This window comes from Aptenodytes patagonicus, chromosome 26 (assembly GCF_965638725.1).
Source record: "Aptenodytes patagonicus chromosome 26, bAptPat1.pri.cur, whole genome shotgun sequence".
In the NCBI taxonomy this organism is placed as follows: domain Eukaryota; kingdom Metazoa; phylum Chordata; class Aves; order Sphenisciformes; family Spheniscidae; genus Aptenodytes; species Aptenodytes patagonicus.
The window spans coordinates 1,106,368-1,133,622 of record NC_134974.1 but is presented as its reverse complement, the minus strand read 5'-3'; the positions used below and the strand labels follow the sequence as shown (position 1 = coordinate 1,133,622).

General features: G+C 68.6%; 6 protein-coding genes across 6 annotated transcripts; 3 read left to right on the top strand and 3 right to left on the bottom strand.

Moving 5' to 3' along the window:
• The first annotated feature begins 518 nt into the window (after positions 1-518).
• LOC143171142 (mucin-1-like) lies at positions 519-4,097 on the top strand. The gene is made up of 6 exons (XM_076359917.1): positions 519-1,325; positions 1,553-1,626; positions 1,738-1,880; positions 2,200-2,315; positions 2,410-2,556; positions 3,661-4,097. Exons 1-6 carry the CDS (start codon positions 525-527, stop codon positions 3,733-3,735), a joined length of 1,356 nt encoding a protein of 451 aa, XP_076216032.1. The 5' UTR covers positions 519-524; the 3' UTR covers positions 3,736-4,097.
• Positions 4,098-7,304: 3,207 nt separating this feature from the next.
• On the bottom strand, positions 7,305-13,011 carry LOC143171071 (tripartite motif-containing protein 46-like). The gene is given in 13 exon segments (XM_076359828.1): positions 7,305-7,976; positions 8,119-8,416; positions 8,513-8,812; positions 9,913-10,034; positions 10,151-10,404; positions 10,524-10,619; positions 10,766-10,909; positions 11,025-11,141; positions 11,143-11,228; positions 11,231-11,367; positions 11,477-11,512; positions 11,514-11,734; positions 12,909-13,011. Coding segments are annotated over 13 exon segments (2,250 nt in total). The 5' UTR covers positions 12,972-13,011; the 3' UTR covers positions 7,305-7,600.
• A 512-nt stretch (positions 13,012-13,523) lies between these two features.
• On the top strand, positions 13,524-14,988 carry LOC143171069 (dolichyl-diphosphooligosaccharide--protein glycosyltransferase subunit KCP2). The gene is made up of 5 exons (XM_076359826.1): positions 13,524-13,601; positions 13,851-14,005; positions 14,080-14,143; positions 14,469-14,535; positions 14,781-14,988. Exons 1-5 carry the CDS (start codon positions 13,598-13,600, stop codon positions 14,899-14,901), a joined length of 411 nt encoding a protein of 136 aa, XP_076215941.1. The 5' UTR covers positions 13,524-13,597; the 3' UTR covers positions 14,902-14,988.
• Positions 14,989-15,945: 957 nt separating this feature from the next.
• Positions 15,946-16,511, top strand: LOC143171070 (dolichol-phosphate mannosyltransferase subunit 3-like). Its single transcript, XM_076359827.1, has 2 exons — positions 15,946-15,975; positions 16,203-16,511. The coding sequence occupies exon 2, from the start codon at positions 16,209-16,211 to the stop codon at positions 16,485-16,487; it is 279 nt and encodes a 92-aa protein (XP_076215942.1). The 5' UTR covers positions 15,946-15,975; positions 16,203-16,208; the 3' UTR covers positions 16,488-16,511.
• Positions 16,512-19,451: 2,940 nt separating this feature from the next.
• On the bottom strand, positions 19,452-21,457 carry LOC143171077 (sugar transporter SWEET1-like). The gene is made up of 6 exons (XM_076359833.1): positions 21,368-21,457; positions 20,821-20,898; positions 20,575-20,698; positions 20,337-20,498; positions 20,125-20,244; positions 19,452-19,651 (listed from the first exon to the last, which is right to left on the bottom strand). The coding sequence occupies exons 1-6, from the start codon at positions 21,427-21,429 to the stop codon at positions 19,550-19,552; spliced, it is 648 nt and encodes a 215-aa protein (XP_076215948.1). The 5' UTR covers positions 21,430-21,457; the 3' UTR covers positions 19,452-19,549.
• A 955-nt stretch (positions 21,458-22,412) lies between these two features.
• Positions 22,413-25,740, bottom strand: LOC143171037 (ephrin-A1-like). Its single transcript, XM_076359781.1, has 5 exons — positions 25,640-25,740; positions 23,950-24,245; positions 23,804-23,869; positions 23,479-23,529; positions 22,413-23,281 (listed from the first exon to the last, which is right to left on the bottom strand). The coding sequence occupies exons 1-5, from the start codon at positions 25,738-25,740 to the stop codon at positions 23,166-23,168; spliced, it is 630 nt and encodes a 209-aa protein (XP_076215896.1). The 3' UTR covers positions 22,413-23,165.
• Positions 25,741-27,255: the final 1,515 nt, after the last annotated feature.

The following is a 27,255-nucleotide window of genomic DNA, read 5'->3' as shown; positions in this document are numbered from 1 at the left end:
TCGGTGAGCTGTCCGGACCCCGGGCTCTCCTCCAGTGCCGCTGGCTCCTGCGGCACCCACTGGGAAACCAGCCGGGAGCCGCCTGTGCTGGCCAGCAGCCAGGCCATGCTGGTTGGGGGGGGGCACGGGTGGCACCCCACCCTCCCAGCCCAGCGACCCGCAGCAAAGGAGGTTTTTGTTGAGGTGGGGGAGCTGTGCCTGAGCCCCCCAGTGTGGCAGGGTCCCCTCAGGAGCAGGGGGGATCTGCAGGGCTGGGCATGGAGCCGGTGCCAGCCACCCAGGTGGCACCTCCCGGACCCTTGGTGGTGCCACATGTGCCCAGCACAAGCCCCAGTTGTGGGATGTTCCTGAAGGTCTTGGCCTCGTGGGCAGCAGGTGGGCAGCTCCTGGAGGTTGTGGTGCTTCTCGGTGCCTCATGGCCCAGGGGGGCATCCAGCTGAGGAGCCGTGTTGTGTAAAACCTTCCCAAACCGGTGCTGCAGTCCCAGCCGCCGACTCCTGGTGTCTCCTCTAGGTACATGTGCCATGATCTCCACCGAGACCACCATGGAGACAACCACGACCGACACAACCACGACCGACACAACCACGACCGACACAACCACGACCGACACAACCACCACAACCACGACCGACACAACCACCACAGAGACGACCGACACAACCACGACCGACACAACCACCACAGAGACGTCCACCACTGACACGACCACCATGGAGACAATCACTGAGATGACCACCACCCCCATGACCTCTGCTCCAAACATCACAATCTCCAAAAACGGAAGCAGCAACGGGACCCAAACCTCTGTCTCCTCCCACACCACAGTCTTCCCTGCCACAGGCAACACCACAAACTTCCAGTCCAGCAACAGCTCCGCGGGCAACGCCACAGCCAACAGCACCGCAGCGCCTATCTCTAGCAGCACTGCCATCTCCCACACCAATGCCACTGCAAACAGCAGCAGCTGGGTCACCCACTTCAGCACCAACACAACCAACAGCACCTCTGTGGTTCCCACCTCCCCCACAGGTGGTGGCACGGTGATCCCCATCTCCAGCACCAAAGGCAACAGGAGCAGCAGCACTCAGGTCACCCCCACGCAGAAAACCCCTGTCACCGCTCTGGGCAGCACAGCTTCCAGGCAGACCCCCACAGCTGTGCCTGGCAGCAGCAGTGGTCCCAGCCCCAGCAAAACCACCGCGGTCCGACTGCTCCTCCGCGTCCTGCTGTCCTTCCACATCCTCAACAGGAGCTTCAACGAGAGCCTGCGCGATCCCATGTCGAAGGATTACAGGAGCCTGAGTCACACTGTCTTGACCATGGTAAGTCTCAGCCCTGCCCACGGGCTGCCCTGGGCAAGCAAAGATCCCCTGGTCTGTGCTGGGAAGAAGCCGCCTCCTGTTGGGGCTCCCTGTGAAAGTGCCCCAAGCATCTGCTCTGCCAGCTGCTTTGGCAGCCCCAGCTGGTCCTGCGAGGGGGAACAGCGAGGGGATGGGAGGGAAGGGGTGTCTGCCGGGGAGGTGGCCATCACCCCCATGCTTTGTTCCAGTTCCAATATGTCTTCGGCTGTGCGAGTTGCATGGGCAGGCAGACCTACAAGGGATGCAGTGAGCTCCATTTCAGGTGAGCAGGCCAGTGGCTCTGGCTGCAGAGGCCGGCATGTCCCGGCTGCACGGTGCAGAGCCCCTTGCGGGGGGTGGTGATCTGGGTGCTAACACCTCCTCTCACGGGCAGCCAAGGCTCGGTGGTGGTGCAGTCCACCCTCCTGTTTGGGCACGGCAATGACACCATCACCAGCGACACCGCTGCGCAGCAGCTGAAGGACAAGCTGGACAACAACAGCGTCATCATGGGCCTGCAGCTGGACAGAATCCAGAGTGAGCGGGAGCTTCGGGCTGGGGACGCGAGGGTGGATGGAGCCCCGCGGGGGTGCTTTGCGGGGCTCCGCAAGCGTGGCTGCATCCTGGCCGGGGCAGGGAGGCTCTTTGGCAGTGGGACAGGCTCAGGGCTTGCAGCCAGCAGAGCCAATGCAGCTTCTCAGTGCCCGTGGCAGACAGCACTGGGAAGACCAACTGGACCCCGTGGAGAAGGGCTCATCCCCTCGCACCCCTTCCTGGGGGTCTCTCAGGGCTGTTTGTCCCAGCCAGCCCCGCAGCTCTGTCCAGCAGCGCAGACACGGCTCTGGTCCTCTTTCAGGCACTGTGGAGGTGATGTCCCCAGCACCGGTGCCTGTGGTCCCGGATTGGGCCATTGCTTTGCTGGTCCTGGTCTGCATCCTGCTGCTGCTGAGCATCCTCACCTGCCTTCTGATGGTGAGTCCCCTGTCCCCATCCCTTGTTTGCTGGTGGGTCCCCTGCCCCCGTCCCCATGCTGTCAAGCCCCTGACCTCTTCCCTCTCCCCTCCAGACCACCTGCACCTGCCGCCAGAAAAGCCGAGGGAAGCTGGACTTCTTCAGCACGAAGGACTCCTACCACCCCATGGCCGAGTACACCCCGTACCAGAGCCATGGGCGCTACGTGTCACCCAACAGCAAGCCCAACCCCTACAACCAGGTGAGAGCCGAGTGCCACTGTCCCTGGGGCTGCTTGCGGCCGGTGTCCCGGCCACTGTGGGGCTGGGGTGGTGCAGGGGAAGGTGCTTTTCGGTGCAGCCAGGTAACTGGGCAGGTCCCTTGACTGCTGGGTTAATGGCTAACGGAGCTGGTGGGGCAGGGGACGGGTGGCCCTGGGAGCCCGCCCCACACCGGTCCTGTCCTGGCTGGGAGGTGAGTGTAACTTTCATGCCTGGATGGAGCAGCAGCGCTGCGTGCGCGGCTGGCGCTGACAGACCCAGCCTGGCTCCAGGGAACTCCCCACGACCTTGGGCGGCTGCTCCCCCTGCCCAGCCCCGGGCAGTGGGCAGGGGGCTTGTTGCCTGCCCGCGCTGCCCCTTCTCAGGCTCGGCCGCATCCCAGCCGGACCCTCGCGTCTGCCAGAGTTGGGGAATCCTTCTGCCATGGACACAAAGTGGGGCTGGGGTAGGGGTTGGGGCTGGGGCCGGGGCAGTGCAGGGGTGGCAGGGGGCTGGGGGGCTGATCCCCGTATCCTGCACCCTGTATTCTGCACCAGCGGCTCTGAAACCAGAGCTGCAGGTGCAGCATCAGGAGCTGCCCACCTGCAAAGGGCACGGCTCCCCCAGGTGATATGGGGTTTGGGGGGCCGGCCTCGTCCCCCCCGTGCGCTGCACTCCCCTGCATGCCAGTACTGCGGGCGGGGGCCGTGTCCAGCTGCTTGGCTCCGTGTGAGCAGCTTGCCCTGTTCAAATACCAGGGGCCTGGGTAAATATTTACCTTTGCTCTTGCCAGGCAGGCTTATCATGCGGGAGGAGAGGAACACGTCCAGGGCCGCTTCGGCTCCTCTGCCAGTCTCCTGGGCCCAGGGGGGCTCGGGGTGCCCATGGGGGCTCTGGGTGCCTGTGGTGCCACTGGCCAGGGACAGCTGCCCACCTTGCGGGGGGGGGATGCATTTTTTTTGTCTGAGCACAGCACCGGGCTGTCCGTGGTGCCCATGGTGAGGGTGTGGGGGTTCCCCCACTGCCCCTGGGTGGGGGCTGAGGAGGGGGCTCAGCCCGGCCCCTCCCCAGCCCGGCTCTGACATCCCCCACCACTCCCTCCCCAGGTGGCTGGCAGCAACGGCACGGGAGCCGGCACCTTCACCTACACCAACCCTGCCGCTGCCTCTGACAACCTCTGAAGGATGCACCGGGATGGAGCTCAGCCGCCGAGGGGAGGGGGCGGCTGTGGCCCCCCACTCCCGGGGGAGCACCACCGGCCCCGGGCGTGTCCCCCAGTGCTTCTGGGCCCCTCGCCGCTGGCAGTGGGAGCCGGATGGTTCTGGAGCAGCCAGATTCACGCGCATGACAGAACTGGACAAACAAAGATTTGGGGCGGGAAGGAGACTTCCCTGCATCCCCCGGCTCCCACGCTCGCTTGGCTGTGCACCCCCTGTTCCACACCGTGGGTGGGGGGCTGAGCTTGCACCCCCCCTGCGCTCAGCCCTGGGGGTTCAGTTGCTCTTTTTGTGGTGTTATTTTATATAAATATATATATATATATATAGGGGGTGTCGGCTCCAGACTCGTCAGGGAAGCGGGGTGGCAGGGTCCACGGCTGTGGTATATTTATCACATTTCACAATAAAAGGATGGGTGCAGTCGGGCACCGTGTCCCATGGGGCTGCAGTGAGCCCTGGCACACCGTGATGCTGCGGGGGCTTCCCCAGCATGCCGGCTGTCTCCCTGGGGGGAGTGACTCCCCTTCTGGCTCTATGGCTGGTGGGACATCCCTGGTGTGGCCATCACCCACCTGGGTGACCTTGGCTTGGGGGGGCTGCTCTCATCTCTCAGGCCGGGCAGACCTGAGAGATGGGTTTGTTTCTCACTCGCTGTCATTGTACCTACAGGCGCCTGGGTGCAGGCGGTGTCCCCAGCCCTTGCACCCCCCTGGGTGTGCCCTTGCACCCCCCTGGGTGTGACCATGTCCTGCCAGGACTTCGTCCCTCTTGCTCACACCCTGCCCGCCTGTCCTGCAGTCTTGGTTTCTGTGTCGTGAGCAAACATGTCTCATTTGACGCAACCAGTTACCCCACAGCTGTACGAGTGGAATTTAAAGGTGACGATGGGGCCGTGAAGCTGTGGGGCAAGTGCCGTGAAGGCTGTACGTGCATCGCTGGCGTGCACGCAGCTGTGTCTGAGCCTGGCCTGTCTCGTGCCCTTCCCCTGCCTGGTCCGGGCTCAGGATCCTCCAAACCCTGAGCGAGCCCTGAAATGGCTTTGGGGGCTGCCGGGTGGACGGGGAGCGCAGCAGGGCTGTGGGATGTGTCAAGGGGCAGCAGAGTGGCCCCAGCGGGGCCGGGGACAAAAGTGGGACCTGGCCTGCCCGGCATGGGGCTGTGTGCCGGGCTGGGCCAGGGCACAAGCCTTCAGGATGGCTGTGCCCTGAGCGGGGGGGGGGGGTGGCCTCATGGCAGTCCCGGTTTGGGCTGAGCCTGCGCTGGGGGCTGGGAGGGCTTTGGCAACCACTGAAAAGGCAGAAAAAACAAGGAAACAAACCTTCCCCAAATAAATCCCTTGTAAGCTCAGGCACGGAGCCAGCCGCTTTGCCAGGAACCAGCCGTGGGACCAGCCCGGCAGCTTGTGGCTGGTGGGTGCCTCGGCCGCACGTGGGCTCTGGGTGGGGGACACGGCTGCACCGGGTGCCCAGGGACCCCAGCATGTGCCAGGAGGCAGGCCATGCCGGGGTGCAGGTGAGAGGCTGCGGGGGCTCTGGGGCGGGGGGCTGCCCGGTGAGAGGAGGGGATTGCAAGCCCCGAGGCTGGGGGTGGGGTGGGGGGTGCAGCTGGGCGTGTGGGGTGTGTGTGGGTGGGGGTCCTCTGCTGCTTTTGGTTTTCCACGTGCCTTACTGATAGCCAGAGTTGCCAACAACAACAGCGAAACCCAGCAGGTTTCCAGCCCTGCAGGCACTGGGACAGGGTGCGCCCCGGGGGGGGTGGGGAGAGGGGTGGGGGGGGTAGGAATTAGGGCAGGAGCTGGGCGGTTCAGCGCAGGGAGGGCTTTGGGGGGGGGTCTTTGTGTGCCCGGAAACAGCAGGATGATGGGCGGGGGGGGGGGGGGTGTGGGTGTGTGTGCAGTGCCAGACCCCAGCCTTGTGTGCCAGGATGACGGTGCAAAGCTAAAAAACAGCCTTGAGGGGTGGCTGTGGCACAGTGTCACGTCCGTCCCGCCTCCCCCCCCGCCCTGCTGCCAGCCGGGGATGGGGCTGCGTGCCCGGGGCAGGGCCCCGCGGGGTGCAGGGGTTCTGCATGGGGCTGCTGCCACATGGGGCTGGGCAGGGCTGCGTCTGCCCCCCCCCCCCCCCCCCCCCCCCCCCCCCCCCCCCCGGCCTGGGCAGGGCCCGCAGGAATTGAAACCGGCGCCTGGGCTGGGCCCTACAAAGAGCCGCCGGTTCGCGGGGAGCCCGGCCCGGCCACCTGCCCCACCGGCTCGGAACAGAGGGGGCTGGTGTTCCCCAGGGACAGGCGCCAGCGCGGTGTGTGGGGGGGGGGGGGGCCCACACGTAGCTTCTCTACCTGCCATGCCGCTCCCCGGGGCCCCACGGAATGTGGGTACCCGGGTGGGGGGGGTCCAGCCCCCGTTACCCACCCCAAGAGGATGCCCCAGCACCCAGCAGCACGCCCCCCCCCACCCCCCGAGCTGGACCGGCCCCCCTTGGGACACCCACCCCCACCCCCCCCCAATGCTATAGGGGTTTTTCTCTAGGCCCAGCAGGGAGATGGTCCCCACTGGTGGCCGGTCCAGGAGCACCCCGACACCTGCGGATGGGGTGGCAGCAGCCACGTGGCCGGGCAGAGCACGGGCAGGGACTGGACACGTCAGCACTGCCTGGGCTGCCCCGGGCCCTTCCCTGGGCAGGATTGGCCCCTGCTGGCCACAGCCCAAAGGACAGCCCTGCCCCGTGGCCTCACTGCCAGGGCCAGCACCATGGCCTTGGCAATGGGCACCGCACCCCGGGGAGTGGCCAGCACCCCACAGCCCCCAGTGCCAGTGCTCCCTGTGGGGTGGCTGCCCTCTGCCGCGGGGTGGCTCTAAAGGAGTCTGGCATTGCAGTTTATTGTAGGAAACCATGAAAATACAGCAAATGTAACAGAACCCAGGAGAAACTACAGCAGCTCGGACGGATCCTGGCACGCAACCACCGGCATGGGCCCCCACGGTGGATGGCGGCCCTGTGCGGCTCCCAGCTGGGTCGGATCCTGACCCCATCGCTCCAGCCGACCCTGGCTGTGTGCGGTTTGGCACCGAGCGGTGTAACAGGGGCCGAGCGTATCCCGCCGGAGCACGTGCGGGCAGCAAGTAGGCCGGTGCCCCGTGCAGGCAGAGGCATAGGCAGGGCTGGCCGAGCGCACGGCTCCCCTGGGGACAGGGCAGAGCAGCCAGCGGCGCTCTGCAGCCCCAGGGGAGAGTGGGGGCCACAGCCTGGCAGCCTGCGGAAGGGACCCGGTGGCAGCTGTGCCTGGCCACGGTGGCTGTGCCCGGCCGTGGCACTGCAGCTGGGTGAGCCGCATTGAAAACGAACCGTTTTTAAAAAAGTCTTCACACCTCGTTCCAGCCCAGCCTCCCCCCGCCCTCTCTCCCCAAGCCCAGCTGCCTCCCCCACCCCAGCCAGCACCCAGCCTCTCCCCCCTACCATCACCCCCACTGTCACCTGCCGCCCCCCTCCCCGCACAGCCCCACGTCCCACTTGCACCCCCCTCCCTGGCCCATCTCTAGGGCTGACCCTCTGCCAGGTCCTGGCGCGCGCCCTCTGCCCAGCCCTGCCCGTGGCCTTGAGCCAAGCTGGAGAAAGGGGCAGGTGGATAGGAAGAGGAGGGGACGGCAGAGCTGTCCCCGTCCCCCCCCATCCCACAAAACAAACGCCTGACCTGCTCCCAGCTGGCGGCAGGGCCGGGGCTGCCCTCGCTGTGCTCTGCTCCCTGCTCGCTCGTGTGCCCCCCAGGCCTTGGAGCTTGCTGGGCAATTGGGGGTCACAGCCGGCACGCGTGCGGGGAGCACGGGCACGGCTCAGTCCAGCTTGGCAAAGCCCCCAATGGTCACTTTACGCTCCTGCTTGTTGGCCACCAGCTCCTGGAGATGCAGGGCACCCCCTCCGATGAAGCAGAAGGCAGGGCAGACGGGCCCTGAGCAGTCCACGCCGCACTCCCAGAGCTCGCGGAAAGAGACAGCATCGTAGAAGCTCACCTTGCCCTGCTCGTAGTCCAGGCAGATACCGATGCGCGGGGGCAAGGGCACAGTGCAGCCGTTGGGGTCGCGAGAGGTGAGCGCCGACCCATGTGAGAGCAAGATCTTGCCCATGCCGATGGTGAGGAAGGCGTAGGGTGGAGGTGCCTCCACCGTCGTATCCTCTGCCCCGCTGTCATGGCCGCTGTCGGGGTCGTACCTGTGGGGGGGGTATGGGTGAGTCCCAGCACGGACACACGAGGGACAGGCTGGGGCTCCCCTCCGCACCCCAGAGCCGGCGCCCGGTGGGGAGGCAGGAAGAGGCGGAGGACCTCCCCGCACCCACCAAGCCCCCCACTCACCTGGGGCTCACCACGTCCTGCGGCACCTGGAACCACTCCTGCAGCTTGCTCTCCAGGCCCACGCCCACCTTGACCAGGTAGGAGCTGGGGTCCACGCAGCAGGCCCAGTAGCTCTTGCCCTGCGTGATGGCCACGTCGCCGATGACCAGGTCGATGGAGAGGTGGCAGCTGGTCATCAGGCGCTCGGCGGCGAAGAGCATGGGGATGCCGGGAACGCTGCGCACAGCGCGCTGGTCCTTGCTGATGGCCAGCCGGTCCCGGTTGAAGCCCCAGCGGTTGTCCAGGAAGAAGTTGAGGACTGCAGGGAGGAGGAGAATAGGGCGGGTGAGAAGGACAGCACGAGCGGCCAGCGGGGTGCTCCGGATCAGTGCTCCGAGCCCCTGGCACCCCTCACCTGGGGCGGGCGGCGTGTGTAGGTAGATGTCCTCGCTGTACTCCCCGAAGCCTGCCTTGTTGCAGCCCTTCACCCGGAGCACGTAGATGCTGTCGGTGTCCAGGTACTCCACGAGGGCGCTGGTGCCGCGCACCTCCTCCCGCCGCTGCCACAGCTTCAGCCCCTTGGCCTTGGCGTCCGTCTTGCGGTACTCCACGGTGTAGTGCCAGGCGGGCGGCGAGTGCTGCGGCAGCCGCCAGCACAGGAAGATCTGGTCGTAGGCGTAGGTGCGCTGTGTGTCGATGACGGGGGCCTCGGGCGCTGCGGGGAGAGGCACCGGCGGGCATCAGGCAGCATCCCCCCCCCCGGCAGGCGGGGAGGCGGCCAGACGCAGGGAAGGGGCATTCCGGACGGACGCACGGACGCACAACCAGCAGGAGTCTAGGGGAATCTGACTGCGGAGACCGTGTGTAGGCACCAGAGGAGAGCGAGAGTCGGGGAGACAGAGGAGCTCGCTGCTGTGGGGCTCCAGGGACCAGACAGGCTGAGTGCAAGTCGGGGAGGGAGGAGAGAGAGAGAGAAAGAGAGAGGATGGAGGCAGCAGGAGAGGAGGAGGGGAGGAGATGGGGATGGCGGGGTGGTGTGAAGATGCCAGCAGCGCGGTGGGAGCAGGGAGGCAGGGTGGGAAGGGGGAGCGGAGAGATGAGGGGATGGTGGGTGGAAGTGGGGGGAGGAGGGGGACAGAAATGGGGCGAGGAAGGGGACGGAAATGGGGCGAGGAGGGGGCAGGAGGGCAGGAGTAGCGGCAGCAGATGGAGGGGGGGGCAGAGCCACTGCCTGCCACCAATGGCTGGCAGGACGGGGATGGAGGATGGTGGCGGAGCAGGGCAGGGCGGGAGCGGGGATGGAGGGATGGGACAGAGAGAGCGGGGCCGGCTCTGGGGCAGGGATGTGACTTGCCTCAGTTACTTCGGTGACGACTCAGCAGCGGCCGCAGCCTATAAACAAAGAGAGGTAGAAGCAGGTCTGAAAAGTGTTGCCAGCGGGTCCGGCAGGGCCACGCGGCTCCTGCCCTGCAGGGAAGCGCCTGCCTTGCAGCGGGGCAGCCTCCGCTCCGTACTCACCCTCCGGCGCTCCTGCTGCCCTCACCTGGCACCGCGGCCCTGCCTGTCCTGCCCCCTCGCCCGGCCGCCCTGGCACAGGGCAGGGCAGGGGCAGGGATCGCTTTGGGGGCTGCCGGGGGTGGGGGGGGCCGTCCCTGACGGGGAGGGGGGACCAGCAGATCCGCGAGCGCCTGCCGAGCGCAGCCCTCCGCGGCCATGGCTGAGCTCCGGCTCCAAGGCGGGCAGGGAGCCGCTCTGCCCGCAGGGGCTGCACCTCCGCATGGGGCACAGCCGGTGCCCGGGTCCTGCTGCCTTTACCTCGGATGAAGGCCAGGTCGGTGAGCAGCTTCAGCTCCCTGCTGACGTCCAGCTGGAAGTGGCTGAAAGAGGCCGTGGCCGCAGGACGGAAGCTCTGCAGCGAGTCGGTAGCCCTGAGGATCCTGCGGCACAGGAGAGCAGGGACATCAGGGTGGTATGCGGCGGCCACCTTGGGCACCAGAGGGCCCTGCCCGCCCTGGCAGCCCCATGCCTGCCAGGATCCCTGCGGCCCCGGTACCTGTTGTGCAGCTGCTTGGCAGCCTGGACGAAGCAGGGGTGGTCGGTCTCCTTCAGCACCTCCTGGGCGTAGCCCACCATGCCCGAGTTCTCCAGCATGGCCTGGTGCTCCTGGATCTGGCAGTGCAGGCTGGCCAGCCGCTCCTGCTGGCACTCCTCGATCGCCTGCAGCAGGGTCGCCCGCTTCTCCTCCAGCATGGCACACAGCCCCTGGATCAGCTGCGACACCTCCTCCTTGGCCTGCGAGCCATTCACCTGCCAAGCACGGCAGGGTCCGTGTGCCGCACGCCCCGGGGCAGAGAGGGGACCCGCCTGGCAGTGCCACCCCCCACCTAGGGACAGCTCAGGGAGGGGCAGGCACCTTCCGCCCTCACCTCTGTGTGCTTCACCGTCTCCTCCAGCTCGGCAATCTGGGTCTGCACCGTGTCCTGGCTGCTCAGGATGTAGGCGAGGCTCTTCGTCAGCTTCTCCTGCAGGGAAAGAGGTGAGGCGAGGTGCCGGCAACCCCCACGCCCCCGACCTACACACCCCATCTGTGCTGGGGCTCCGCCAGTGCCCCCGATTCCTCCCCGCCGAGCCCTGTCCCTGCCCCAAGCCTGGCCCCCACGGCCTTTACCCTGAGGGCCTGGTAGGCGCTGAGCACCGGGGTGATCTTGTGGCTGGTGTGAGTGCGTCGCACGCGGCAGAGCTGGCACACCAGCCGCTGGCAGGTCTTGCAGTAGTGAGTCACCTCTTCCTTGTGCTCCGGGCACATCAGCCCCTGCGCGGGCACAGGAGAGCTCAGCGGGGCTCCGCGCCCGTCCCCCTCCAGGGGCTCCCCCCGGCACCCACAAAACCCCGAGCGGGGAAGGAAGACCCCGACGGAGAGGCCGTACCTTGGGGCGGAAGGTGAGGGTGGGGGGCGTGGGCTCGTGCTGGGCTTTCTGGGTGCCCCAGGGGTGGTAGAGCTTGAAACACTCATTGCAGAAGCTGGACTTGCACTCAGTGCAGCCCCTTGGTGGCCTCCAGCTGCGGGGGCTTGCAGAACTGGCACATGATGGCGGCGCTGATGTTGATGGTCTGGCGGTAGCGTTCCACACCCGCTCCAGTGTCAGGTTGCGGAAGAGGCTGCCCAGGCCCCGCTCACCCAGGTCCACGTCCCGCTGGCAGGCCGGGCAGGGGAAGCTGACGGTCTGGGGATGCACGGTGCCCCGCTTGCGCCCCGGGTAGGTGCCGAAGCTGTGGGAGGGAGGCAGGGAGGGCGTCAGGTGGGGCTCGGCGCCCCAGAGCCGCTTGGCCCTCCCACGGGGGAGCCCACTGGGCCCCGTCCCCATCCCCTCCGGCTGGCCCACCTGACTTCAGGAGGCGGTCGAGGCGGTCGGGCTGGGACGGCCCGGCGCCCCAGGCGGGGGCTCCGGGTGGCGGGGGTGGCAGCGGGCGAGGAGGGCTCGGAGGTGGGGTCGCAGCAGAGGTAGCCGTGCTGCAGCAGCACCTCGCTGGCGCAGACGTGGCAGACGTTGTGGGCGCAGGGCAGGGCCAGCGGCTGCTTGTACATCTCCTTGCACACCGGGCAGACCAGCTCCCGCTCCATGTTCTTCATGCTGGTCTGGGGGAGAGAGGGGGGAGCGTCACCTGCCGCGGGCAGGACCGGGGCCACGATGGGGACCGGGGCTGGGATCAGGACCGCATCAGGGCTGGGACCCACACCAAGACCAGCACTGAGACCAGCACCAGGATGGGGACCAGGGCTGCAACTGGGAGGGGGATTGGGGACGGCACCAGGGCCGGGATCGGACTGGCACTGGGACTAGAACCAGGACCAGCACCAAGTCTGTGATCAGGCCTGGGACCAGCACCAGGGCCAGGGCCAGGATCAGCACCAGTCCTGGGACCAGGGCTGGAATGGGGACCAGGACTGGGGCCAGGATGAGGGACCAGCATCAGGGCCAGGATTAGGACCAGCACTGGGGACCAGCACCAGGACCAGCACCAGGGCCAGGATCAGGCCTGGGACCAGCACCAGGGCCAGGATCAGGATCAGGCTGGGACCAGCACCAGGGCCAGCACCAGGGCCAGGATTAGGACCAGCACGGGGACCAGCACCAGGGCCAGGATTAGGACCAGCACTGGGACCAGCGCCAGGATGGGGACCAAGGCTGTGATTGGGTTGGGAATGGGGCTGGGGATGGCACCAGAGCCGGGATCAGGACCAGCACTGGGACCAGAGCCAGGACCAGCACCAGGGCTGGGACCAGCACCAGGATGGGGACCAGAGCTGGGACCGGGATTGGGGGCTGGGGCTGGCATCAGGGCCAGGATCAGGACCAGCACCAGGATGGAGACCAGGGCTGGGATCGGGATGGGGACTGGGGCTGGGGCCAGCACCGGGACCAGAGCCAGGACCAGCACCAGGACTGGGACCAGCACCAGGGCCAGGACCAGGATGGGGACCGGGACACCCACCCACGGGTGTGCAGGCAATCCTAGTGCTCCCGGCGCTCCGGCCCCGGGGAGTCCGGCCCCGGCGGTGACACGGTGCGGGGGGGGGGGGGGGGGGGGCCGTGTCGGCCTTCCCCGGGATCGCCGCTCGGTGGCCCCAGGCCTGGTGGGTCGGGGCGCGGGTCCGAGGCTTCGCCGCGGCCTGCCCGGCCCTCAAGGGCACCCCCGCCATCCCGCCCGCCTCCGCCATCGGGCCCCGCCGCGTTGCCATGGCGATGCCGGTCCCGGGGGAGCCCGGCCCGTCCGCCCCCCGGTGCCCCCCCGCCGCCGCCGCCGCTCACGCTGATGCGGACGAGCGCGTCCATGATGGAGGTGAAGGTCTGCAGGTCCTCGCCTTCGGCCATGGCTCCGCGCCCGCTCCCGGCGCCTGTCCCCGCGGCGGCGGCGGCAGCAGCGGCGGCCGCGGACGCCCCCGGTCTGTTGCAGGGAGCGGCGGAGCCGGGGGAGGGCGGGGGCGGCGCGCGCATGCTCGGCGGGACCCGCCCCGGCGGCGGCGACGGGGGGGCGGCGGGGGGTGGTGGCGGCGGCTGGGGGGCGGCACCGGGAGGCCCCCGCCGCACCCGCGGGCACCCCCCGCGGGGCCCGTGCGGACGGCAGCGCCGCTCGGGGAGCGGCGCCCGGGGCGGACCCCGGGCGGGCTGAGCGGGGCGCCGGGAGAGGGGCCGGGGCCGGTACCGGGGCTGCGGGGGGTCCCGCGCCCCCGTCCCGGGGCCGCCCGCTGCGCCTCTCCCCGCCGCCGGGGGGCGCGCGAGCCGGTGGGGCCTGCAGAGCCGCGCCCGGCCGCCAGGGGGCGCCCGAGCCCGCCGGAGCGCCGCGCCCGCGGGGAGGGGCGGTGGCGCCCGCGCATGCGCAGTGTCTCCCCCCCGCGCCTGATGCCGTGTCCCTCCCGGTGCGGCCGTAGTGCGCCTGCGCAGACCGGCGGCACCGGAACGGGCCTGGGACGGCGCCGGGGGCGACGCCGCGGGGCACCATGGGTAACGGGGACGGTGGTCGGGGCAAGGGGCGGCCAAGACGGGCCTGGGGGGGGGCGGCCGGGGCCTGCGGGGTGGACCGGGGCCCGGGGGAAGGCCGGGGCCCGCGGGAAGGCCCGGGGGCAGGTCAGGGCCCGGGCGCTGCAGGCCAGGCCGAGGCCCGGGAGGCGGCCTCGGCCCCGCGGTCCCTGTCGCTGTGGCAGCGGTGGCCTCGGTCCCGGCGGCCTTGCTGAGGTGATGCCGCGGCCCCAGCCGTAGGCACGGGCACCTCCCTGGCGCTCTCCTCCCTGCTCTCGCTGCTGCTCTTCGCCGGGATGCAGATGTACAGCCGGCAGCTGGCCTCCACCGAGTGGCTGACCATCCAGGGCGGGCTGCTGGGCTCCGCGCTCTTCGTCTGCTCCCTCACCGTATCCTTTGGGGCCGGGGGAGAGCGGGGCCAGGGGTGCGGTGCCCCGTTCTGTTCCCTTAACCCTCCGGACAGGCCTTCAACAACCTGGAGAACCTCGTCTTCGGCAAGGGCTTCCAGGCCAAGATATTCCCCGAGAGTAAGTGTTGCAGAGGGGCGTGGGGCGGGGAGGAGGGAGAGCACGCCGTCGTCCAAAGGCGTCGGGTGTGCCGGCTGGCAGCAGGGCTGGGTTTGCGAAGGGCCTGCGGCGTGGCCCTGCCCTGTGTGCGCTCTGCCTGTGGGACCGAAGGGTCCCAGCCCTGCCCTGCAGGAAGGGCCACCCTGGTAGTTCCCCCGCGGCTTTTCCCATGCTGTGGGTAGGTATGTCCTGCCGCATCGCCGCGGCCCTGGCCCCTGCTGCTCTGAGGCTGACGTGTTGGGGCAGCATGGCTGCATCTTTTCTCTCTCCTGTTTTTCCCCTGCAGTCCTCACCTGCCTCTTGCTGGCTGTCTTTGCCTCTGGCCTCATTCACCGAGTCTGCGTGACCACCTGGTGAGTCCAGAGCCTGCCCTGGAGCAGCCATCGTGCTGCTGCGGCTGCTGCCAGGGACCCTGATGGCTCGTGCTTGCCGTTGGGAGGGGAATGGGGCATCGGGCAGGGCCAAGGCTGGCCAGGGACCCCCAGGGTGGCCAGTGTTAGGCACCGCAGCGGAGTCGAAGGGCAAGGTGTTGGTTCAGCCCTGGCGTGTGTTCCTGCCTGCCAGCAGCTGAGCAGCCTCCTCTCTTCTTTCCTCGCAGCCTCATCTTCTCCATGATCGGCCTCTACTACATCAACAAGATCTCCTCCACCCTCTACCAGTCCGCAGCGCCCGTCGCTGCTCCCGCCAAGGCTGTCGGCAAAGGCAGGAAGAGAAATTGATGTCCCGCCGCCCCTTCCCCGGGGCAGCCCCCTCCCCGCCGGCCTGGACTGGGGCTCTCAGCCGCCCAGTAAAGCCATTTCTTTGTAGTTTCTTGTCCGCAGCTGCCTCGGGTTTGGTTCCTCCGCTGGCTCTCAGCCTGGTTTCCTCGCACCGCTGTGTGTCGGCGTGGCTGAGAGCGGTCCCGCTCGCTCAGCCAGGCTGCGGCAGAACCTGGGGTGGGTTCTCCGCCTCGCTGGTGCCCAGGAGGCTCGGCGTGGGCTGGCAGAGCGCGGCCAGGGCGGGGAGGCAGCCACTGACACACACCCCCCCCCCCCCCCCCCCCGCCGCCTCGCAGGGAAAATGTGCTGACGGCGTCTCTTCTGCCTGGACCTGCAAGGGAGGAAAATCCCAGCGGAGCTGGGCGGGTTGGAGCAGGCTCTGGTGCCGCAAGGGTTTGGCCCAGCCGGAGGGAATGGGGGGGGGGGCTGTGGGGGTCCCCGCGGCTGGCAGGGGGATGCACCGGCACGTGGGGCTCCGTCGGGTGATGGGGGGGGGGGGGGGGGGGGCTGCGGAGGGCAACGCTCTGTCCCTGACTGCTGCTGAGCCCCTGCGCTGGCACAGCCGAGGTTGCCGGCGCTTGGCAGGGGAACAAAGGCACATCCGTACCCTCCCCGCGACGGGCGGGGGGGGGAGCCAGCCGGGGCACCGGGGCTGCCGCGGGGTGGGGGGGTGGCCGTGGGAAGGGCCCAGGCTCCGCCGAGCCGTGGGAGGGCTGGCCAGGCCTGCTCCCACGCCGGCCCCCCCCCCCCCCTCCCCGCCGCGGCCGGACGCGGAGGAAACCAGATGCTTCCTGCGGCCCCGGCCGCCGCCGACAAAGCCCGGCGCTTCCTGCGGCACCGGGCCCGGCCCGGGGGGTCCCGCCCCGCCCCGCCCGCAGGGGGCGCCCCGCAGCCTCCCGTCGCGCATGCGCCATGAGACGCGGCGCGGCTCCGCACTACAGCTCCCAGCGGCCCCCGCGCTGCGGGCGCGCTGCCGTGACGTCATCCTCGCGACGGGGGGGGGGAGAGCGGGCGCTGGCCCCGGGACTGATCCAGGTGGGGGGGGCGGGGCCGGTACCGGCAGCCGGGGGCGGTACCGGTTCTTCGGCGGGCTCGGAGGGGGCCGGGGCCGGGGCCCGGCGCCTGATAGCGAAGGCCCGGAGGGATTCAGGGCTGGGCCCTGTTCGGGAGGCCCCGGAGGGGACCGGGCCCGGCCCGGTCGGGGGGGGGGGGTGGCTGCGGGGCGCGGGTCGGTCCGGCTCTCACGGCCCCTCTCTCCGCAGGCCGCCATGACCAAGCTGGGGCAGTGGCTGTGTGGACTCGCCCTGCTGGGCTCGGCCTGGGCCGCGCTGGCGCTGGCGCCGCCGGGGCTGCGGCCGCCGGCCCCGTACCGGCAGGCCCTGCTGCCCCTGCCCGTCTACCTGCTGGTGGCCTTCGGCTGCTACTCCCTGGCCACCGTGGGCTACCGCCTGGCCACCTTTAACGACTGCGAGGAGGCGGCTGCCGAGCTGCAGGAGCACATCAGCGCGGCGCGGGCAGACCTGCGCCAACGAGGGCTGCGCTTCTGACCCCAATAAAGCTGAGGGACGGTGGCTGCCTGTGGTGTACGGTGCTCCCAGGGGGCCAGGGCGCGGGGGGAGCAGGGGGCCTCCAGCTGGGGCTCCCCTGGGCGGTGCCGCCCTGGTCGGGGGCAGCAGGCGGCCGAGGACCCGGGACGCTGCTCGAAGCCGCGCTGGTGGAAATCGGTCATCTCTCCCCAGGGCGAGGCTGGTGTCTGGGGAGCTCCACGCAGAGGAGGGGTCTCCACACAGGCCCGGGTCCCTTCTCAGTACTCCCACCAACCTGCAGAGGCTGCAGAGAGCCCACCCCATCCCAGCCTGGCCTCTCCCAGCTTCTTGGAGCTTGGCTCTAGAGGCAGGGATGCGAGGTGGCGAGGACAGGATCAGGCCTCACCCTGCAGGCCCGCGGCGCTGGGTAGCACTGCAGGCAGAGCGCGTTCCCAGCTGCCCTTCAGATGTGGTTCGCACCGTCAGGTGGGAGCTGGAGAAGACTCATCCTGGCCCCGCTGGCCAGTTTCCAGGGGAAGGAGGAGAGAGGCTGGCTGGGTGGAGCAGGTGGTGCAGCCTTTAAAATGCAGAGTGCCCAGAGCCTGTGGTCTCCCCCGGCCTGCCGGGGCGGCTCAGCCCACGCCGGGGCTGCTCCCCGCTCCTGCCGGCGCAGCGGCTGCAGCTGCCACTCCTCTGCCTCCACCTTCACGGGCAGCGGCAGGCAGACACGCCAGAGCACCGTGCTGGGCTCCTCCAGGAAGGGGGACGGACGCCCTGCGGCGGAGGCGTCCCTGCTGCGGGCAGGGGAGGGCCTGCCTGGCCTCTGGCCGGGGGTGCCCCTCTGGCTGGGGGGTGCCTGAGACCCGGCGCTGCCGGGCCTGGCTGGAAGAGCTGCGCGGCTGGTGGTGATGCATGCCGGGGCCTGCCTTCCTGGCAGCCTCCCCGGCTTCTTCGCATACCAGCCAAAGGACTTTCTTGTTTTTAATTATCGGCTGCGCATCCTTCTGCAAAAAGGAGCAGTTGGTATCATGAGGGAGGACTCGGGCTAATTAGCAGGAGCGACTAATTAGCTGTTTCCTGAGCAACAATGGCAGCTCAGAGCAGGGTGGGCAGCTCCCGCGGTCTCGCCTGTGCGCAGCTGTTTGTGGGGTGGCGCCACCCCAGATTCGGTGAAGTGGCGCCTTTCTGGGGCAGGGACTGCAGCCTTGGCACAGGGCAGGGACTGCAGCCCTCCATATGGGCTACTCGCAGCCCTCTGGGCTGCTGACGGCCATCCAGGGGCTACTCACAGCCCTCTGGCAGCTCGGCAGGCAGCAGTACGGCGGCAGTGCCTCCCTGCACGGACATGTGCCTGCTGCGGGCACTCGCGTCCGGGGAGATGCTCCGCTCGCCTCCAGCCTCGCGTGTGGGGCCGCGTCACAGCCGCTCCTGCCAGCCGCTCGTGCACATGCCAGCCGGAGCGACCGGTTGGCAGCCAAGTTTCTGCCTGGTGCGTCAGCGGGGAAAGCTGCCCTTTCCCAAGGCGGTCAGTCCTCCAGCAGCGCCTTCGCCCAGGCTAGGAGCTGCACCCTCGGTGCTGGGGGGGAGCGGGGGGGGCTACTCCCCACTGGGAAATGGGGCTGCAGCGGCTGGGGGAGCGAGCGTGGCCCCGGGGCGAGTCCCTGGGGCAGAGACACCTGCAAGCGCAGCCCGGTGGGGGCAGGGGAGCCCCGGCTCCACCGCAGCAAGACGGAGCGTGCCGGTGAGCCCAGCAGCCGCGCCAGCTGGGGCTGCACGCCACAGCGCAGCGAGAGCTTGTCTTCCCCTCCAGCCACTGCTCTCGTCTCGGCCCCATTATTGCCGCTCGCCTCTGTATTGATTTTTCCCAGGCCACGTCGCAAGGTGTAAACGAGCGTCTGAGCTGTAGCACAGGCTCTGCCAAAGTCCTCGTCACCGCTTCCTTAATCCGGCCTGCGTCATCCAGGATGGAGGACCTGCCTGCACCGACGGAGACGGGGCTCCTCGCCCTGGCGGGGTCTCTTGTCCTGGCAGGGGGGGGGGGGTCGTGTTTCACAAGGCTCCACTGTCTGTTGTGTAATTTGGTCACCCAAATGCGCTCCTGTCCCTCTGCTGATGCACTTGCCTGATGATAACTTCATTCCGGATCACTGTTAATTTGTTAATCGAGTTTGGGTCGATGCCAACGGCCGCCTGATTTGTGCACGCTCAATCGTTGTGGTTTTAGTGAGGGTTTTAATTGATTATAAGTTTGTCGGTACGATGGCGGGTAGCAAGCCCCATGTCCAAGCTGCAGAACAGACTTTTCTTTCTCCGATGTGACCAGTGTCCCCAGGCTGCTGCTCGGTGGGGGGGGTGGGTGTCAGAGCAGCCTCCCCAGGCAGTGCTGCTGCCCCCAGTGCCCCCTCCCTGCCCCAACCCAGCCCTGTGCCCGCTGCCTTCCCAGGGCCAGGGCTGATGCTTCCTTGCTGCCGGAACGTGGGTGCTGCTGGAGGATGTGTTGCCAGAGCCCAGGGGTGCCAGGATGAGCCCCCAGCATTCTGGGGACAAAGCGGCTGTGGGGACAAGAGCCATCCTGGCCTCCACAGCCAGCACACCAGGAGGGAGGGGACAACAACCAGGCGCTGGGAAGAGTCTCTGATTTATTAAAAGGCACTTAATTCATACAAAAGAGACACAGGGCTGCCCTGCAGCCCCAGCCCCGTGCTGGGGCAGAGCCATGGGCATGGAAGACCGTCCAGGGGGTCCCCAGGGACAGGCGGGGTGCCTGGGGACTTGGGGTAGGGGGGCTCCCGGCACCCCAAAGGCATTGTTGAGACCAAACCATCACCGAAAGACCAAGGGCTGGAGGGATGCTGACGAGGGCGACCCACGGCGGCAGAGGCAGGAGGTGCCCTCCTGGGGCCTCGGTCCTGCCAGGAACAGGTGGCACTTGGCTGAGGGGGACAGCAGTGCTGCGGTGTCACCCGGGGCTCGGTGGCTGGGCTGGTCCACGCTGGAGCAGACTGGTAAGGCGGGGGCTGGGGGAATCCTTCACTGGTCCACGAGCGCATGGGCTCCTTCCTCGGGGGGTCGGCAGGGCCCCCTCAGGCGTGCAGGGGTCTGTAGGGCTTGTCCTGGCCCGGCGGGTACCGCCAGAAGAGCCAGAAACCGCATGACGCTGGTGACAATCCCGGCACATTTGGGACCTGCAGGAGGACATGGCGGGGGGGGGGGGGGGGCGCAGATCTACCCAGCTCGCGGCACTGCTGCCCTCCCCCACTGCTGCTCCACCAGCCCCGTGTTGCCGCGGAGATTTATTGGCCTTATACCATCTAATTAATTAAAATCAATACTCATCTTGCTGAGCCTAGTCACGGGCTCTGCTGTGTGACACACATGATGCTGGATGGGGGGCCGGCCCAGTGCCAACTGCTCAGCTGAACACCGGGGGGGGGGGTGGTGAGATGGGATGGGATGGGATGGGACGGGACAGGCTGGGACGGGATGGGATGGGATGGGATGGGATGGGATGGGACGGGACGGGATGGGATGGGATGGAATGGGATGGGATGGGACGGGACAGGATGGGATGGGATGGGACGGGACGGCATGGCATGGCATGGCATGGCATGGCATGGAATGGAAGAGCATCTCTTGGCTGCCCGCTGCCCCAACCCACCGTGATGTAGGGGTCACGGAGCTGCAGGCCATACAGCGTCCAGCTGGTGGAGGCCAGGAAGGTGGCGATGGTCAGGGGGAAGGACAGGCAGCGTGTCGACTTGGTCCGGACAATCTTGGCCTGCAGAAACAAGTGTCAGGCTGGTCCCGGGCTGGGCAGCTCCGGCGCCGCCACCGTGGCCCTCCCCGGAGCTGCCGCCCAGCCCCACGCACCAGGTCAGCCAGTGGCGAGAGGTACATGCTGATGGTGAAGATGCTGCAGAAGAGCCCCAGGCGCACCAGGCGTGTCCGCATATCGGCAATCAGGAGGGTGAAGTAGCCATAGCCGGCGGCCAGCACAGCCAGGAGCAGCAGGCTCCGCAGCAGCACAGGGCGCTGGGGCAGAGAGAGGGGGACGGTCAGGGGAAGGTCCCCCCGTCTCCCCCATCGACTGAGGCAGGCCGGCCCCCACCTTCGCAGGGCTGTAGTAGAGGTATGCCAGGATGTAGAGGGTCTGCAGGGCCGCCCCGATGGTGTTGACGGCGATCAGCGTCCAGTCCTGCTTCAGGCAGCCGTAGCCCAGCCAGCTCAGGTTGCTGCAGGGCAAATGGCACAGGCACTTGCTGCCACGGCCTGGGGGCTTCTGCCCTCCCCCACCGCCATGTAATGTCCCCCACAACTGCTTGTGACACCCCCCCCCCCCCCGACCCCGCTGTACTTGACATCGGTGGTGAGGAAGGGCAGGAACTGGATGTTCTCCACGCTCTTGGTTGCCAACATCTGGCGCAGGTCGGACCTAGGGAGAGCAGAGGGGAGCAGCCTCCTGGGTGCCCAGCACCATGGGGGGGGGAATGCAGTGCTGGGGGGGGGCCTACAATCCTTGCAGCTGGCAGGTACCCCCCCAAAAATGTGCACCCTGAAATACTTCCAGCCCCCCACTGCACTTGTGACCACCCCTCCTCCAGCCCCTACACCCTCAGTGCCCCCCCCCCCCCCCGCACACCCCATTCCCTGGCATCCCTTGCCTTCAGCTTTGGCACCCCCCAACCTGGCCCCAGTGCCTGCCGCACTACACCCCCCCACCCCCCCCCCCCAAATTCCTCTCCCATTGTACCCCCTGAACTGGACCCTTGGACACCCCAGCCCCCCCCCCCCCCCCCCAGCCCCATGGCCCCCATTGCACCCCCAGCCTGGCCCTGCTGCCCGCCCCCGTCTCCCCCCCACCGCCGGTGCCGCGCAGGGCCTGGAGCCTCCCGGGCGCTCACAGGCCGGTCCCGAACATGGCGAGGGTGCAGGCCAGGCAGGCGGCGGCGAGGAGCTGGGCCATGCCGGGCCGCGGCACCGGGCACCGGCGGCGACGGGGAGCGGGGGCGGCGCTGCCCGCGACGGGGCGGGGCGGGACGCACTACCGGGGAGGGACCGGCCGCGACACCGGGCGGAGGGGGCCGGGCCGGCAGCCTGCGGGGCGCCCCGCCGCATCGGGCCGAGCAGCCCCGACACCACCGCGATGGGCAGGGGCCGGCCCACGGGGCACCCCGGGCAGCCCCCAACGGCGGGCGGGGACGCCCACCTCCGGTGCCCCGTGTCCTCAGGACCCACCTCCCCAGGACTCCACATCCCCGGGACCCCAGATTTCAGGGGCCTCATGTCCCTGTGACCCCAGGACCCTGCATCCCTGGGGGCCCCCACCCCCAGATCCCGTATGCCTGGGGTCCCACATCCCCATGATCCAAGCTCCCCAAGATCCCACCTCCCCAGGACCCTGCAACCCCAGCGGGGGTCTCGCACCTCAGGGGTCTCACATCTCTTGTGATCCCCATGCCCTGAGGTCCCACATCCCTGTATCCCTCAGATCCCACATTCCCAGGACCACATGTCCCCAGGGACACTCCACCCCCCTGGGGGTCCTGGGGTGCAGCCAGGCTGTCTCCCCTGACCAGCCCCAGGGGGCTCCGGCCACACCTCAGCGCCCCCCCCCCCCCACGGGGTCTGTCCCATGGGGGCAGCCACTGCCCCAGGCCTTGAAGCTCATTCCAGTGTAGGGGGGACAGGGGAAAAACCGCTCCCCCAGCCCCTGGGAGGGCTTTGTGTCACCAGATAAAAACAAGTGATAGCGTCAGCCCCGCTGTGGCACTTTTCCACTTCAAAGCCCTATGCAAACACCAGCCAATTAATTAATTAACCAGCACAAACACCCCGCATGGGCCATTCCTCCTTCCAAGGCCAGGCATAGCCAGGAGAGCCCAGCCCCACAATGTGGGGGGACAGGCCCCTTGCCCCCCCCCCCCCCCCCGCCACAGGTGCTCAGCATGGTCTTGGTTATTTATTCAAGACAATCATATAAAAACTCCCGTGTTAGAAAGCTGTACAAATGAGGGCAGGTAAAACACCCCATGCAGGGTGCTGCTGGGGGGGGTGCCCCTCCAGCACCAGGCAGAGGGGAGGTCCAGGGTGGGGGCAGCTCTTGCCACCCCCATGTGCGGTGGGGCAAAGTATGGGGAAGGGGCACAGCATGGTGGGGAAGAGGGCATTTCCTACAGCCCCGCTCCGCTGGCTGCCAGGCATCTCAAACACATCCAGGCTCCCAGAGCCCGTGATGCCAAGGGATCGTGGCCCCAGGGCACTGCTGCAGCCAGCACCAGTGGCATCCGGCTGGCTGCAGAGCCAGCACCGCATCCCCGCCTGCGGGACACATCACAGTCTGAGCCCACAGCAGAGAGACGTGAGGGCCAACCGTGGGCGAGCTCAGCTCCTGGGGCAGGGGTGCCAGCCCCCCGTTCCCCTCCAGTCCAGGGCATGCAGCCCCTCCAAGCCCTGGGCTTGTGCTCAGTCTCTGGCTGCCGAGAGCACCCTGCCTGCGAGGGCCGGGGCAGCCCGAGGGCTTTGGCTGCTCAGCTCATCTTCGGGCCCTCTGGCCCTGTAATACTGACAAATCCTTTCCTCGCCCAGACGTGTGCAGGGAAGGCCGCCCCAGGGCACACGTGAGGACCACAGGGGTCCCAAGCATCCCAGCTCTGTCCCCAGCGGATGCAGCCTTGGTCCATCCGGGCACAGGGAGGTGGCTCACAGCCCCTGCGGCACCAGGAGGGGCAGGAGGAGGCTGATGAAGGTGAAGGGGCTGCTGCCCCTCATTGCCGAGTTCTGCCCCACACTCCTCAGCACGTGTGCGGCTGCATCATCTGAGGGGAGAGAGGAGCTGTGAGTGTCCCCAAGGGAGGTACCATGCCCCAAGCCAGCACCGCATCAGCCCATGCAGGGGCTGCCACCCGCCCTGCTGCCCAATTCCCCCCCGGGAGAGCAGCTGGGCTCAGCCCAGCTCTCCTGCCAGCCCCACGGCCACCCAGACCCATCTGCACACCTGCAGCCACCAACCTACCTGCCTGGATCCTCCCCTTCTGGGTAGAGGCAGGGACAGGCGGTGCCTGAGCTGCAAAGCAAACACAGGGTCAGACCGGTGAAGGGCAGCTCCCCAACCCCCTGCAGCCAGGTTTCACGAGAGGCCATCCCCCCCCCCCCCCCCAGCCACTGGCACCTTCCCGGCCAAGCCACACACACCCACCCCCCGGGGCTGGCAGGGGGCCACGGCCCAGCCGTGACTCAGCTAAGGAAAGGCTGAGGCAGGCACCAACACTGTGAGCGGGAAGCAGGGGGGGGACACAGGTGGCATGGGGGGGTGCACGGGGGTTCCAGGCGATACTCACTGCCTTTGCCAGCCACCGTCACCTTCAGCTTCAGGCACGCTTCCCCATGGTGGTGAATGGGCTTGGCTGCAAGGGAGGATGCAGGTTAGGGCGGGGGGGGAGCCCGGCAGGGACCCCAGCCCCACGGCAGACCCCCAGGCACTCACAGATATAGTAGTAGCTGTGCCCCTCCTTGAACTCCTTGCCCAGCGTGAAGGGAGTGAAGCGCTGGAACTTCTCTGAGAACTTCTCGGGGCCGTGCAGGGCGCTGGGCTTGTCGCACTCCCAGCGGATCTGCTCCTTGGAGTGGGGCTTGCAGGCCTGGTACTCCTCGGGCTCCACCAGGTAGAGGGTGTAGCGCTCCATGGCATGGGGGTCCACGCTCCCCTCTTCGTAGTGTGGGCAGATGATGTCCAGGTAGTCGTTCAGGCGCACCTCCACTGTGTAGTCACTCCACAAGAACCTGTGGCAGGAGGGAGGCGGGGGTCAGACCCAGCAGGGAGAAGCCTGGGGGGGGTTCCCCCTTCCCCTGCACTCCCAAATCCCCCCCCGATTTAACAAGGCCAAAGGAGAACAGCCTCCTGCCCACAGCAGCTCTTTGGAGCCCGAGACAGGCAACCTCTGGCCCACCCTTCCCCATGCAAAGCCCGGCAATGCCCAGGCCGGCTTTGGGAGGAAAAACCCCACCAGACCGGCCCCCCCCAGCACGGCTGGCAAGCACACCCCCCTTCTCAGCACTCTCCTGTGGCCCCAGCAGCCAGGCAGCAGGGAGGGGACCCGCTGGGACGCACACCCTGCCCGTCCCAAAGCTCCCGAAGCCAGGAGGCGTCGGCAGCGCTCTCCCATGGAACAGCCAGCCCGGCTCCAGCACCTGCTGCTCCCCACACCTCACCGGGGGTGGGGGACGGACGGGGACAGACTGGCAGCCGGCCAGGGGCCTCTGCGGGGTCCCCTCACCTCACTGGCTGCAGCACCCTCGGGAAGGCACGGCTGCCCATTGGGGCAGCCCTACAACATGGGGAAGGCTGGTGCCTAGTGGGGGGGGGGGGGGGGGGCACTCCTACAACCGGGGGGTGGATTGCCCAGGGCTTGGGGCATCCCTACAGGCTGAAGGGACTGCTGCCTGGGGGGTGGGCAACCCTAAAACCTAGGGGACTGGTGCCTGGGGGAGCACCCCTACAGCCTAGTGGGGGGGGGCACCCGTAAAGGCAAGGGGGGACAATCCTAGAGTCTGGTGGAGCTGGTGCCTTGGGGGGGGTACCCCTATAAGCAGGGGGGTCATAGCTCATCCCTATAGCCTCAGGGGGACTGATGCCTGGGATGGGGTCACCCCCACAGCTCCAGCCCGGGGGGTTGCGGGGGGGCCCGGGCCCGGTCAGCCCCCCCCCCCCCCCCGCACATCCTGCCCGGGCGGCGGGAGCCGAGGCCAGCCCCGTGTTTGTCAACACGCTTCCCTGTGCCCCGGCGCCGGGGCTGGCGCCGCGCCACCCCCGCGGGGAAGGAAGAGGCCTCGCTCCCGCTCGGCCCTGGGAACGGAAAGGCCCCCCCGGTCCACCCGCCCCCGGCCCGCACCTGGACGGGCCACGCCGCTCCCCGGCTGCGCACCGGGACCGCCCCGCCGGGGCTCAGCACCGGCCCAACCGGGGTTAAACACCGGGATCGACCCCCGACCCCCCGCCCCAGGCTCGACCCGCCCCCCCCAGCCCCGCGGAGGCTCCGTCCCCGCCGCCCGCCCCGGACAAAGGCCGCCGGGGAGCGCCCAGCCCCGGCAGGGAGCGGCGCCGTCCGCGCCCTCGGGGCCGTCGGGTCCCGGTCCCGCGGGGGGGGGGAGGGAGGGAGGGGGACGGCGGCACTCACCGGTTGGAGCTGTTCCAGAAAACGGTGTGGCGCTCGGCCGCCGCCGCCGCCCAGCACAGCGCCAGCCCCAGCAGGGCCAGGGGCACCCACCGCCGCTCCATGCGCTCCGCGGGGCGCGCTCCGCCGGCCAGGCGCCGCGCCCGGCCCCCGCCTTAAGTACGGCCCCGCCGCCGCCCCGCCCGCCCCGCGCCCCGCCCCGCGCACCGGGACCGAGACACAACAACAACACGGGCAGCGCGGGGGGGGGGGGGGGCGGCCCCACGCGCGACCGGCACCGGGCGGTGACCTCCCCCCCACCGGCGGGCGGGATGCGGGGGCCGGGGGAAGGGGGGGGCGCAGGTCAAGCGCGGTGGCACCCGCGTGTGCGTGGGCAGGGGGGTCACCCCGGCTGAGGTACTGGGGTGTGGGTGATGGTGGGGTGAGGCCCGGGCTGTTCCCCGCGGGAGGCGGTGTGAACCCCCGGGGGCTCGGGGGAAAGGGTCCGAGCCGTGACCGTCCCCTTCTTGCTGGGGGGCAACGGCCGGCGGTGGGGTCCAGCTGAGGGGGGACACCCTGCAAGCCTCTCCCCCTCCCGGCCCTCACCATGGGAACCCCCTTATTTGAGATGCTGGGAGACATCAGGAGTCCCTGGGTGAGCGGGACCTGGCAAGCTGCAGCGGCTGCCAAGAAGGTGCCGGGGTCCGGGAGGGGCTGGGGGTGGCAGGGGCAGCCCCCCCCTCCTCCTCCCCTTGCCCTTATCAGCTGCCTCTGCTCTCCCAGGGCTTTTGCTCCAGCACCGGAGGAACCCCTCACACATCCCCCGCCCTGCTCCCCTCCCCGCTCTCTGTTTGCTCGATATTGTGAAATTCCCCCCCCCCCCGTGACCCTCCAGTGCAGGGCTGGGGGCTGCGGGCCCAGCAGGCGCAGTGGGCACGCTGCCGGCTGCCTGGCGGGGAGCGCAGCGGCTTGCTATCTGCTCCCATCTGCCCCCAACACCGATCCATCCTTGTTAAGCTCGGCGGAGAGATGCTTTGCCACCGTGTTGTGAAGTGATAACTCAGCCGCATTTGCAAAACAACTTTCCTCTTGTTTATTACATAATGATCCATTGATTGTGGGTAATGTTGCATGCCCGCCGCTGCAGCCGTGCGAGGAACGCTCCCCTGGCACGCTGGAGGGGCTTGGTCAGACGCCGGCACCACGGCTGTAACTGGAGAGCAGCTGTCAGCTCCGGCAGCCACGGGCTTCCACAGGGCCGAGGTTGTGGGGCTGGGTGTCCCGTGTCCCACCCACATCCCCCATGTCCTCCCCGCGTCCCGTCCTCTCTCCCCACCCTCGGCTCCCGCGGGAGGGGAAACCCGCTTCTTCCCTTTCATCCTCCCTCGTTGCAGCCAGGCCTGACATCATCCCCTGCACCTTAATGACTGTGCAAGGCCTCCTGCTCCCAGGAAGCTGGTGCTGCCGTGGCTTGTACAAGGGAGCATCTCCTGGGAACCCCCCTGGGGCCGCAGCCCGCTGGGATCAGGGAGACGGAGCCCATGCAAGCCATGGGGACGGGCACAGCCAGAGGGTGGTGGGAGCTGGTCAGCACTGCAGCTGCTTCCCTCTCTGGGGTCCTGGCATCGCCCCGGTACTGC

What these genes read in the sequence shown, in the direction of transcription:
- LOC143171142 (XM_076359917.1), top strand. Translation starts at nt 525, where the DNA reads ATGATCTCCACCGAGACCACCATGGAGACAACCACGACCGACACAACC. An exon ending in GCAGCTGGACAGAATCCAGA is followed by an intron (nt 1,881 to 2,199) that starts GTGAGCGGGAGC and finishes GTCCTCTTTCAG; the next exon opens with GCACTGTGGAGGTGATGTCC. An exon ending in TCCTCACCTGCCTTCTGATG is followed by an intron (nt 2,316 to 2,409) that starts GTGAGTCCCCTG and finishes TCTCCCCTCCAG; the next exon opens with ACCACCTGCACCTGCCGCCA.
- LOC143171069 (XM_076359826.1), top strand. An exon ending in TCTTCGTCTGCTCCCTCACC is followed by an intron (nt 14,006 to 14,079) that starts GTATCCTTTGGG and finishes CCCTCCGGACAG; the next exon opens with GCCTTCAACAACCTGGAGAA. An exon ending in CGAGTCTGCGTGACCACCTG is followed by an intron (nt 14,536 to 14,780) that starts GTGAGTCCAGAG and finishes CTTTCCTCGCAG; the next exon opens with CCTCATCTTCTCCATGATCG.
- LOC143171070 (XM_076359827.1), top strand. Translation starts at nt 16,209, where the DNA reads ATGACCAAGCTGGGGCAGTGGCTGTGTGGACTCGCCCTGCTGGGCTCG.
- LOC143171077 (XM_076359833.1), bottom strand. Translation starts at nt 21,429, where the DNA reads ATGGCCCAGCTCCTCGCCGCCGCCTGCCTGGCCTGCACCCTCGCCATG. An exon ending in TTCCTCACCACCGATGTCAA is followed by an intron (nt 20,699 to 20,820) that starts GTACAGCGGGGT and finishes TTTGCCCTGCAG; the next exon opens with CAACCTGAGCTGGCTGGGCT. An exon ending in TCTACTACAGCCCTGCGAAG is followed by an intron (nt 20,499 to 20,574) that starts GTGGGGGCCGGC and finishes TCTCTGCCCCAG; the next exon opens with CGCCCTGTGCTGCTGCGGAG.
- LOC143171037 (XM_076359781.1), bottom strand. Translation starts at nt 25,740, where the DNA reads ATGGAGCGGCGGTGGGTGCCCCTGGCCCTGCTGGGGCTGGCGCTGTGC. An exon ending in TTCTGGAACAGCTCCAACCG is followed by an intron (nt 24,246 to 25,639) that starts GTGAGTGCCGCC and finishes CTCCTGCCACAG; the next exon opens with GTTCTTGTGGAGTGACTACA. An exon ending in GACGGTGGCTGGCAAAGGCA is followed by an intron (nt 23,530 to 23,803) that starts GTGAGTATCGCC and finishes TTTGCTTTGCAG; the next exon opens with CTCAGGCACCGCCTGTCCCT.